This window comes from Mustela nigripes, chromosome 9 (genome assembly GCF_022355385.1).
Source record: "Mustela nigripes isolate SB6536 chromosome 9, MUSNIG.SB6536, whole genome shotgun sequence".
NCBI classification, from domain to species: domain Eukaryota; kingdom Metazoa; phylum Chordata; class Mammalia; order Carnivora; family Mustelidae; genus Mustela; species Mustela nigripes.
The window spans coordinates 36,631,892-36,643,854 of NC_081565.1; the positions used below are offsets into that span (position 1 = coordinate 36,631,892).

Sequence of the window (11,963 nt, forward strand, 5' to 3'; positions counted from 1 at the left end):
CTATCTTTGGCTGAGGGGACAAGGTCCCTTCTCTTGGCTAGATTGCCAACTGCTTAGATTCTCAGAGATGAAGCCAAAAAAAGCAGAAAAGCAGTAAACTATTGAGGGAGGAAGGGAGGGCAGGGGCAGTTTCCCTCAGAAAATGGGGGGAGGGGAATCCATGGAAAGGACGTGGAGGGGAATTTCTGAGCGGGGAAAGTGAAAGCTTTGAGCCATAAATAAGAGGCAGTTGCAGCCTCACACAGGCGTTCACACACATTCCCAGAGCCCCTCACACCCCACAAGGACGCCTGGGCGCTTCCCACTGCTCCCTCCCACTGCCAGCCAAGTGTCAGCCTCTCAAGACTCCAGCACACCCCCAGGGATTCACCCGCGCTCAGCTCACTGTCGCTCTGCCTCTGTCCGCCCTCCATGGCATTCCGAGCTGGAACACTTCTGACCCTCAGCCTGCTGGCTCTCTGCACCTCCCCTGGTAAGGCTGAGGGAAGGCTTGTGGTGGGCGTAGGGGAGGGGGCGTCTAAATCTCAGGGTGCTGGCCATGAGGGACACTGAGTTAGGTCTGCCCATTTGGGTCAACCTGGGGGTGCCCTGAGCCCTGTGTGTGTACCTGTGAGTGCGGGTATACCTGGGACCCTGAATGCCAATGTCTGTCTCTTGGTGTCTGTATCCCAGGGATCTGTGGCTACCCCTCCCTCAGGAGCCTGTTCCCTGCTGCCTCTGTTTCCCAGACTGGGAAGAACAGTACGCATTTGTTTACGGTGGGGAGGATGGGAGATGCTGAGACAGGGCTAATAGTCCAAATATTTTATAATTCATAAGTCCTCTAATCTCGGTCTCCTACTACCCCTACCCCTCACACCCCAGCCCCATGCTGTGAGCAGCATCAACTCTGCATTTATGTGGCAGTTGAGAGATCCTGGGAGAGAGCTTGGGGTGATCAGGGCAGCGGGAAAGCATTTGTGGGGCTCAGGGCAGTGGTGGTTTACCAAATAGCTCAGAAGTACTCCAGTATTTTTAGCAACAATTAGGGCCATATGGGTATATATCAGCTAAATAACAGATTTAACTGCCCCCCTCCACGACACCCACCCACACACACACACACACACACATGCACAGGCACATGCATGTGTGTGTCCTTCATCCCTGTAGGGCTCTGGCCTCCCCTCCTCAGGGTCCCTGTGTCCTGACACTCCCCTCTTCCCACCCCAGCTCTGGGTGGTGCCAACGATGCGGAAGACTGCTGCCTGTCTGTAACTCAGCGCCCCATCCCAGGGAATATCATCAGAGCCTTTCGCTACCTCCTCATCAAGGATGGCTGCAGAGTGCCTGCTGTTGTGTGAGTTGTGGGGAGGAGCTCGTCTAGCCTCATCCCCCCCATCAGCCACTGGTTATGCCCCCACCTTCTTATCTGTCTTCTCCTTGCCAAACCCAATCTCTTCAAGGAAGCCCCTGAAACAGGTTCCCATATGTGGTCCCCAGCCTCTGCCAGGGCCTGCCAGGAAGCTGGGTTCCTGGGCTCCAGCCTCTCTGACCTCTGACCTATGACTCCAGGTTCACCACACTGAGGGGTCACCAGCTCTGTGCTCCCCCAGACCAGCCCTGGGTGGACCGCATCATCCGGAGACTGCAGAAGAACTCTGCAAAGGCAAGCCCAGCCCTCCCCAGCCCTGCCTCTTCCCTCAGAGCCCCTGCTCAAAACCCCAGCTCATGACCCTGCCTTTCCTTCCTGCCCTAGAAGAAGCGCCATGGCAGTTAGCCCCTGACAGCCCCAGAGAGAACCCTGTGTCTGAGTGAAGGAATGTGATTCACTGCAGTCTTGAGGAACCAAGGATCAGAAGGGAGGACAAGGCTTCCAGCAGCTCTGCACCAGACCTGACCCAGCAGGCTCAGGACCTGGAGTGTCAATGGGAGTGTGAGTGTGAGCAGGGGTGAGTGTGGCAGGAGCGCAGCTTCTCCTCCACACCCAGACCGCAATGCTTCCAATAAAGCCCAGCTAGTACCCACGGACCTGTCTGCTGTTTGTTGTCTGTCTGAGAGGACCAGAATGGGAAAGGGGGAGATGCAACAGCAGAATCTCACGTTCCCTCTGCAACCTGAGCAACCTCCTCATGGACCCCTACTTCACACCCAGCGTTCTGGGGATGAGTTCCCACGATCAGAGCCCCACCTGGTCTACTCACAGCCCTCTAACTCTCCATGGTTCAGCAACACCAAACCTGTGTCTTTTCTCTGATTGAGCCAACTCTTTTATGCCTCCCAGTGTTTCTTCTCCAAAACAAAGTATCCAGGTGTCTCAGGGATCAGGTGTCACAGGCGGGAGGGGAGATGTCAGGAACCAGCTTTCCTGGCCAAGGGCAAGGAGAGTCCCCATCCATATTCCCCCACACCCCCGCCTTTCCCTGTCTGGAACACTTCTCTCTCAGCAGCTCACCTGCCTTTCCTTCTGGGGCTTAATGACTCTTAACCCAGGAAGCTTCCCCTGACTCCAGGCTAGATTAAGTAGCCCCCGTTCCTCCCAAGCTCCCAGGGCCCTCACCCCCTCCCCTTGCAGCACCATCACATTGAGTTCTTTCTAACTGATAGTTTGTCAGCCTTCCTCAAGAGATCTCATGTCTCTTTTGGTTTCCACTGTCTCCCTGGTGGTGGTGTCACTGCCTGGCAAAAGGTAGTCACTCAATAAATATTTATCTAGAAAATGAATACATATGTGAGGAAAAGCTCAACAGCCAGCTTTGTGGGCCCATCTGTCCACACAGAATCTGACCTTCAGGATAGCCTTCCTCTCTCCTCAGGCTGGGCCAGATCTAGCCCCGTCTGAGCAATCCTGGCGTCACATTTCTGAGGGATAATGACAGAGAAACCTGGGAGCCAGAAGTCAGAGTGGAAGAGGGCTTAGAGGGTGGAAGAAGGAGCAACCAGGAAGCCAGGGAGACTGAGCAAGGAGGAACTTCCCCACCAGCCCTGCAACCTCCAGGACGGAGGCAACACCAAGACCAGGGAGTTACAGAGCAGGAGTCTCCTCTTGGGGACATGAAAGCACTGTGATTCTTGGAGCATACTGAAGGGCTTCTCTGGAAGGAGTGACCTCCTCATGCCCAGGAAGTCTCTGGGGAAGCTGCTGCTCTCCAACTTGGGTCTCTAAGGGCTTGTCCCACTGAGGGCAGTCAGGCTGTGGCACTGGGGTTGGATGACAGCCATGACAGAAGACTGGGCATCGTTTCCTGGGAAGGGGGTCATCCTTAAAGTAGACATACCTCATCTGGTAACAAAATCAGGCCTGAGCACCCTAGGAAGGGGAACAGTGGTGAGGGGTTTGTGCCAGCCCCTCCTCACTGAGCTGAGTACACAGCAGCTTCTCCACCCCCCCACTCCCAGAAGGAAGGTATTCAAGATCTCAGATATCCCATCTCTTAGAGTCACAGGAGTGGGTGGTGAAAGGTCCCCCACTAATGGGTCCATGATTAAAGGAGAGAGACTGATATAAAGCGAAGGCCAAGCAAAGCTTTATTCCACACGAAGCATCAAGAATCAAACCAACCGGCCGGGGCTGCGCCTCTTACAGAGAGGGCAACTCCTCTCTGCTTTACAGACTATCTTCTAAGGGCAAAGGCCATGTGGTTGGGCCTGGCCATGCACAGGTGGCCAATGAAACTGTAACACACAGAGAAAGCTACATAGTCATGCTAGGTCACATACGTGTGACCAATTGAATTACAATTTACCCTATAGTAAATATTTGAACTAGCCTATCACCTTGGTAAAAATTGGCACCCAAAAGGCGGGACCCACACTCCTTGGTAGCTAGGGAGACCATATGCGCCCCCACTGACTGAATACCTCCGCCTGGCCTGACCCACCCTTGTATTTGGGCTTTGTTACCTGGGATTGGTTTCCCGGGCTTGCTTTTAAGTAAGTCCATGGTTGGGGGGAGTGGGGGGCAGGGTCAGTTTAAGTTTTACTGCATAAACAACAAAATCACTGTTTAACCCAAGATGGAATCCCTCTGGCCAAATAGGCCCTTACAGGTGGGATGAGGATAGTTTGCAAGAACAACTGCTGTAGCTGGGAAGTGTGGTTTTGCTGCCTGGAGGAAATTAGCTGTCCAACTCATGCCCCCATGAGTCCATCCATTGAGCCATCTCTGTACCCATTAGACTGCTGTCCATCCCTCCCCTCCTCTACCCATGTACTCATTCATCCATTGATCCATCCCTGAAGGCAGTCAAACGTGGAGCTCCAGGGGCCCCAGCTACATACAGACACCTTCTGGACCCCGTGCCCTGTACTCCAGCAAGCAAAGGACAAACACAGGTGTGAGGGGAGCACATTGCTTCAAATCCTTCTCAGTTCCCAGGGAAGCCAAGCAGAAGTCAGCCTGCCACAGAGGAAGACATAAAGCCTCCCCTTTGGACTCTTGGGGGAAAATCCCAGATAGAGTAGAGGAAGTGAGGGCAGGAGACCTGAGGAAGATGCTGCTATGACCGAGGTCCTGGACACTCCCTCCCTCCCACTGCCACTAAGGGGAGGGACACGAACAAGTCCTGAGCTCAGTGCCCAGCCCACCGTTCTACTTCAGTGCTTCCTTGTGCCACTCCAGTCAAGTCTCTTCCTTAACTCCCATCTCTAAAACCTCAGTTCCCCATCAGTCAGGTGTATGGGGAGAGGTGCTTAATTTCTCCAAAGGTTTGACTCATGAATCTTTGGGTCTCAGGCTAAACCCCTAGCATTCACACAGGCTCCCTCAAAGTCATGCACATTCAGAAATGTCCCTACTTCTTGGGGCCCCAAGGGGCAACCTCTGGGAGCAAAGAAAGAGCTGAGACTCAGCAAAAGAGAAAAGAATTCAGGAGCTAGTGAAGGAGCTTGAATTGAACAGTGTCTGGCCAGACCCTGGAGGACTGAGGAATAAAGAATTTCAAGAAAGTCTAAGGGTGTAGACACCAGAGTACCACAGAGAGCAGGCACGCAGCCCTCCCTAACCCTTCCCCAGCCCATGCCTCCCCATCCCCAGCCACTAACCTCTCCTGGGCACTGAGTCCTAGCCTCTTATCTCCCTGCCAGACACATGAGGGCTTAGCCCAGCCACCTGTGACTTGTCCCAACCACCCAAACATTCTCAGCACTGTGATTTCATCTAATCACACCTGCTCCCTGTTTTACTATGATTTAATGACAAGTGTTATATCGCTATCCTGAGTTCTGGCAGGCCAGAAACCTCCTGCCTGCCTGACAATACTGTCTGTGTCTCCAAGGGACAGTGTGGACTAGCTCCCCAACCAGAATATAGGGGTGTTGCTGCCTGCCTCTGAGTAGACACCTTCCTGTCTAGGGCTCATGGCTCCTACTACCAGTTTAAGGCCAACAGCAGAGGGAAAATTCCCTACCCTGAAAGCCCAAGACCCCAGCAGCCAACACCTCCATAAAGGGACCTGACATTCCTGCTCAGAGAACTCCCAGCTCCCATCTACATGATAGACAAAAAGCTCCCTGCCCTGTCTCTGGATAGGCTTCCCAGAGAACTGGATTGAACCTATTCGTCTCCATTGCCAACATTGCTCTGTTCAGGGGCTGGCCCAGAACAAGCCCCAGAACTCATTTAATTAACAAAAAATGTAACTGAAAATGGCCCTTTCCCACGATGCCCCGCCCAACTCCTACCTGGAGCACATCCAGTTCTTAAGAGCTGGGGCTCTCTGTTGCATGGGTAAATGTTTGGTAAGAGCCAGCCCCATACGGTTTTGATCATGTTTTCATCAGCTCATGTTCAATTTCTCGGTAAGCCCCCACCCCCAGGCTCCCCTTTTCTGGCCTCCGGGAAACTCAGAAACAGCCAGAAAAATCTTGGAAATAACAGTCTCACAAAGGAGCAGGACTCCCAACTGGGGAATTTCCTCAAGAACCCCTCTGTAAGAACAAGCCGGCGTTTCTCTGGTCAGAGGACTTCCTCAGTGACCCCTGAGAGTGGGCCACGTAGAAAGACAATCAGGAACACCATGCCTTCCAGGCAAGACATCAACATTGTATAACTCCGAGGACACCATATTCCCTGTAGTCCATGTAAATGGCGCCCCTCGGCACCTCAGCATGGCAGCCCTAGGTGTCAGAGTATCTGTTAGTGTAGGGCCCCCAGTAGTCTCAGGGCTGCCATGATCTAGGGTCCTAACCCTGGCAAATCCTTGTGTCCAAAGGGATACCACATTACTGGAACCCAGAACATTTATTCCTACCAGGCACTGTTCTCAGAGCTCGTGATACCATCGTGAACAAGACAGATATGGTTTCGGGCTTCATGAAGCTGAATGAAAGCCTCTAATGAAGGTTACACTACCTGCCCCCACACACAAAAAAGTGAATAGACAAATGTATTAACAAGGATTCTTAGTTGCAAGCTACTAAACCTCATTAGCTAATTTTTTTCTTTTATTTGTTTTAAGATTTTATTTATTTATTTGACAGAGAATACAAGCAGGCAGAGCAGTAGGCAGAGGAAGAGGGAGAAGCAGGCTCCCCACGGAGCAGGGAGCCCAATGTGGGACTCGATCCCATGACCCTGGGATCATGACCTGAGCCAAAGGCAGACTCTTAACTGACTGAGCCACCCAAGCGCCCCTTGTTAGCTGATTTAAGCAGAAAAGTAATTTGTAGAAAAGACCCTGAGAAATTGGAGAGAATGGAAGAGCAAGAGAGCCCGAGCAGCTGGAACAGCTTGCAAATCTTGTATAGAGCCAGGCCAGGCCAGACAGCCTTTCAGACAGCATCCCTAGAAGGGATGCCAAATGCCAACACCACCCTCATGTCCAGACAGCTGGAGCCCCTGCCCTGCGTCTCACGTTTCAGAGGGCTCTGCTCCGGCTCTTCACCAGTCATATATCTGGTCACAAAGCAAAGAGTACACAGGGCTAAGGGGACATATCCACCTGGAGCTTGTCTTCTCCTTCTAGAGCACATTTCAGGAACTAGAGAACTCCCTGCCTAAGCAGCCCCAAGCAGCTTCCAGAGTCCGTGCAAGCTTCTTCCTGAGAGTCATCCTTCCTAGAATGGACTGTGTCACTCCCAGCAACCAGAGGGTTGCCAAGAGGTAGATATTTCCAGGGAAATGTATGTATGGGGCCAGAGTGTCTACACCAGGCACAGGAGGCCTTTCATGGTTCATGATGAAACTGAGGCTAGAAGAGGAGCTGGTGAATGAGAAGGGGACAAGTAGAGCACGAGAGCTTGGCTCTCCTCTTACCACCTCATTCCATCATAGAACTCCAAGGAGTCCAAGAATTCTAAATTTGAACCTCGCCTTTGAATTGCTCTAAAGGCATATTTTTCAAGGCAGTAAGAGAGAAACATTTTTTATCTGACAACGTGTTAGCTCGATTTATAGCTTCTAAATAATTTTTTTTAAGATTTTATTTTCCGGGACTTCTGGGTGGCTCAGTCTGTAAGATTTTATTTATTTATTTGAGAGAGAGACAGAGAGCACAAGTTGGGAGAAGGGTTACAGACAGAGAGAGAAGCGAATCCCTGCCAAGGAGGGAGCCCAACCCTAGGCTCGATTCCAAAACCCCGAGATCATGAGCTGAGCCAAAGGCAGATGTTTAACCGCCTAACTGGCTGAGCCACCCAGGCGCCCTGTAACTTTTAAATATTTAGATCCATGGTATGCTGCCCTTCATTTGTACCATTGCTCCAAACCCCGAAAATGTTAGGTGATCAGCTTGCCAGATTCTACCTCTGGGATCACAGCTCCCGTGCTCCTGGAAAACACACATCACTTCTGCCACCACTCCTGTCAGCATCAATATAGACTCTCTACTAATCCTGCTACTTTGCATCACTGCTAACTTCCTACTCAAAATCCTTGGAAGGTGCTTCTGATGGGCTAAGTCCAAGTCATACGTCCAAGGTCAAATAGCAAAGGGAGGCAGGAATTAGTATGTGACTGTGGGGCATTTTATGATGGAAGATAACTATTGGGAACTAAGACTAATATAATAGGAAATTCCTCAAATACCGAAAAGGGTTAAGGATGTGGGCAGTGAAAACAATAATAAATACCTCTATAGCCTACCCTCTGGCTAGCCAACATCAAAATACACCCTTTGTCTCAAACCCTAGGCCTCTTAAAAATTTAAGGGTATCACCTAATATAGTAATCACTTTTGCTTATACAACCAAAAAACTTCACTCCTCCTCAAAGAGAGACTTCAGAGTTTTAGCAATTACCACATCTGTCTTAGTCAGCTTGGGCTGCCAAAATGAAATATCATAGTCTGGGTGGCTTAAACAACAGACATTTATTTATTTTCTCACAGTTCTGCAGATTACAAGTTCAAGATCAAGGTGCCAGTATGGTCAATTTCTGGTGAGAGCTCCCTACCTGTCTTGCAGATGGCCGCCGCCTTACTCTGTCCCACAACAGAGAGAAAAAGATCTCTCTCTCTCTCTCTCTCTTTTTTAACATTATATTTATTTATTTCACAGAGAGAGATCACAAGTAGGCAGAGAGGCAGGCAGACAGAGAGAGAGGAGGAAGCAGGCTCCCCGCTGAGCAGAGAGACCAATGTGAGGCTCGATGTGGGGCTTGATCCCAGGACCCCAGGATCATGACCTGAGCCGAAGGCAGAGGCCTTAACCCACTGAACCACCCAGGCACACCTCTCTTTCTTTTCTTATAAGGCCACAGTCCTAGCAGATTCGGGCCCTACCTTTATGACCTCATTTACTTTAAATTACTTCCTAAAGATCTTATTTCCAGATACAGTCACACAGAAACAATTCGGCCCACAGCAAAATCCTATTCTAAATCCAAGATCTCAGGGTGACATCCATTCTTCTTCTAGTTTGTTATAATCCCATCTCTGTTGCACAATGCCTGGTAACGACCAACGACACACCTGATTGGTCAGGATAGGTTAGGTTATGTTGCAATAACAGATGACACCAAATCTGAGTGCCTTAACACAACAAAACTCTATCCCCATGCATTCCAAGCCCGCTTTGGGTCTTGGCGGGTCTTTAGCACAGCTGTTTTCCATGTGGCGGCTCAACATTCTAGGCTGCCTTGATCTTCTGGAATGCTCCTTCATCTCAACACATATTTCCAACATCATTGCAGCCAGGAAAGATGGGCATCTTTTGTTTAAACACGTCTATCCACAAATGATACATGCCATTTCTATACACATTTTATTGGCCAAAGTGTGTCATACAACCACACTTAACATTTTTTTTAAAAGATTTTATTTATTTATTTGAGAGAGAGAGAGAGATCATGAGTGAGAGAGCATGAGCAGGGGGAGGGGCAGACAAAGATGGACAAGCAGACTCCCCGCTGAGCAGGGAGCCCGATGTAGGGCTGGATCCCAGGACCCTGGGATCATGACCTCAACTGAAGGCAGACGCTTAACTGATTAAGCCACCCAGGTGCCCCCAGCCATACTTAACTTGAAGGAAACAATGGCTGGGAGGAGAAGTAGATCAATGTCTTGGTGTGTAGTAATAATATCCGCACAAAAATCTATCTTCAAGAATGGAATAGGGGCACCTGGGTGATTCAGTTGGTTAAGCATCTGCTTCTGGCTCAGGTCATGATCCCGGGGTCCTGGGACCAAGCGCCAGCACCCTCCTCAACTCCTGCTCGGCAGGGAGTCTGTTTCTCCCTCTCCCTCTGGTCTCACCATCATGCTCTCTATTTTTTCAAATAAATAAATAAAATCTTAAAAAAAAAAAAAAAAGAGGGGCACCTGGGTGGCTCAGTGGGTTAAAGCCTCTGCCTTCAGCTCAGGTCATGATCCCAGGGTCCTGGGATCAAGCCCCGCATCGGGCTCTTTGCTCAGCAGGGAGCCTGCTTCCTCCTTCTCTCTCTGCCTGCCTCTCTGCCTACTTGTAATCTCTGCCTGTCAAATAAATAAAAATAAATAAATAAATAGATAGATAGATAAAATCTTTTTAAAAAAAAAAAGAATGGAATAAAGGAGGATGAAAGAAAAGGGGAGTCAGTTAAAGAAAGAAGGGCATTTCAAAGCTAGGAGGAAAACATGGTTAAAAGCTATAGTCTGGGGGCGCTTGGGTGGCTCAGTGGGTTAGAGCCTCTGCCTTTGGCTCAGGTCATGATCCCAGAGTCCTGGGATCAAGCCTGGCATCGGGCCCTCTGCGCGGCAGGGAGCCTGCTTCCTTCTCTCTCTCTGCCTTTCTCTCTGCCTACTTGTGATCTCTGTCTGTCAAATAAATAAATAAATAATCTTAAAAAAAAAAAAAAGCTATAGTCTGTTGTTATGAAACTACCCCTGGGGTTTAACTAACATTTATTGTCTTCTTTCTTCTCATACTCATTTTCTATTGCTATGTAACAAATCACCACAAACTTAGCAGCTTCAAAAAATCCAGATTTACTATTTCAGTTTCTATGGGTCAAGAGTCCAGGGACATGCTGACTGGGTCCTCTCTGCTCGGGGTCTCACCAGACTGAACTTAGACTCAGTCCGGGCTGCAGTTGCATTTCAGATTCAGATTCGTCTTTCAAACTCATGGGGTATTGGTAGCTGTGCTTGTAGGACTGAGGTCCTGAGTTCCTGTAGCTGCCCACCACATGGCCCCTTCTACAACATGGCAGTTTGCTTCTTCACAACCAACATGACAGCATCTGCTGCTGCTTATTTCTCTTTTTTTCTTCCTTTCTTTCTTTTTTCTAAGTAAACCCTATGCCACACATGGGGCTTGAACTCATGATCAAGGGTCACATGCTCTACCAAATGAGTCAGCCAGACACATTCCCCTTTTTTTAAGAGAGAGACAGAGAGAGATTGAACACATGAGTCGGGGAGAGGGGGACAGCGGTGTGTGTGCAGAGGGAGAATCCTAGAAGGCTTCACACCCAGCATGGAGCCTGGCTGCAGGGCTCAATCTCACAACACTGAAATCATGACCTGAGCCAAAATCAAGAGTCAGGTGCTTAACCAACTAGCCATTCTGGTGCCCCAAGGAACCCCCTTTTAAAAAAATAATTTAGGGGCGCCTGAGTGGCTCAGTGGGTTAAGCCTCTGCCTTCAGCTCAGGACATGATCTCAGGGTCATGAGATTGAGCCCCACATTGGGCTCTCTGCTCAGCACAGAGCCTTCTTCCCCTACCTCCTCTGTCTGCCTCTCTGCCTGCTTGTGATTTCTGTAAAATAAATAAATAAAATCTTAAAAAAAATTTAAGGCTACTTCTTATTTCTAATCTCTAGACACTTTTTTAAAGGACCTACCTGATTAGGTCAGGCCCATCCAAGGTAACCTCTCTTTTGATTAACTCAAAGTCAACTGATCAGGGACTTTATTAATTTTTTTTAATTTTGTTTATTTATTTGACAGAGAGAGATCACAAGTAGACAGAGAGGCAGGCAGAGAGAGAGAGGGAAGCAGGCTCCCTGCTGAGCAGAGAGCCTGATGCAGGACTCAATCCCAGGACCCTGAGATCACGACCTGAGCCGAAGGCAGCGGCTTAACCTACTGAGCCACCCAGGCGCCCTGATCAGGGACTTTAATCACATCTGCAAAATCCCTCCATTTTGTCATTTATCATAACCTAATCCCATGAAGGATATTCCGTCATATTTACAGGTCAAGAGGTCAAGGTGATCCCAGATCAAGAAGATACAGGCATACACACCAGGGGGCAGGAATTTTAGAATTATGTTCACCACACTTCCCTTGTGACTCATTGCCTCTACCTCCAACTGGCGCTTCAATCAGCTGACATTCTGTGACTGCAAAGAGACTCAAACCTTCACACCCAAGGGATACTAGTCCCTAGTGGTCCTGCCTGATCAAGGTCACAAGGGTCATCCATTAACGTTGACCACTAGGCATGGCATCACCAAGAGGAAGTGCCCCAAGTACCCCAGGTATTACCTGCACACATAGAGCCTCTCACCACTTGTCCTTCCCCTTCCTTGCCCACACTGGGATTAATCCCAAACCCCTCTCCC

At 49.6% G+C, this 11,963-nt stretch overlaps 1 protein-coding gene across 2 annotated transcripts; it reads left to right on the forward strand.

Annotated features, from left to right (window-relative positions):
- Positions 1-209: 209 nt before the first annotated feature.
- On the forward strand, positions 210-2,010 carry CCL19 (C-C motif chemokine ligand 19). Of its 2 annotated transcripts, none has more exons than XM_059412264.1 (4): positions 210-472; positions 1,213-1,339; positions 1,555-1,648; positions 1,739-2,010. In XM_059412264.1, the coding sequence occupies exons 1-4, from the start codon at positions 412-414 to the stop codon at positions 1,757-1,759; spliced, it is 303 nt and encodes a 100-aa protein (XP_059268247.1). In that variant the 5' UTR covers positions 210-411; the 3' UTR covers positions 1,760-2,010. The 2 variants fall into 2 exon arrangements, with proteins under 2 accessions (XP_059268247.1, XP_059268248.1); XM_059412265.1 differs by having other exon boundaries at positions 1,742-2,010.
- The last annotated feature ends 9,953 nt before the right edge of the window (positions 2,011-11,963 follow it).

Coding starts and splice junctions, on each gene's coding strand:
- CCL19 (XM_059412264.1), top strand. CDS start 412: ATGGCATTCCGAGCTGGAACACTTCTGACCCTCAGCCTGCTGGCTCTC. Junction 473..1,212: donor GGCTCTCTGCACCTCCCCTG/GTAAGGCTGAGG, acceptor TTCCCACCCCAG/CTCTGGGTGGTGCCAACGAT. Junction 1,649..1,738: donor TGCAGAAGAACTCTGCAAAG/GCAAGCCCAGCC, acceptor TTCCTGCCCTAG/AAGAAGCGCCATGGCAGTTA.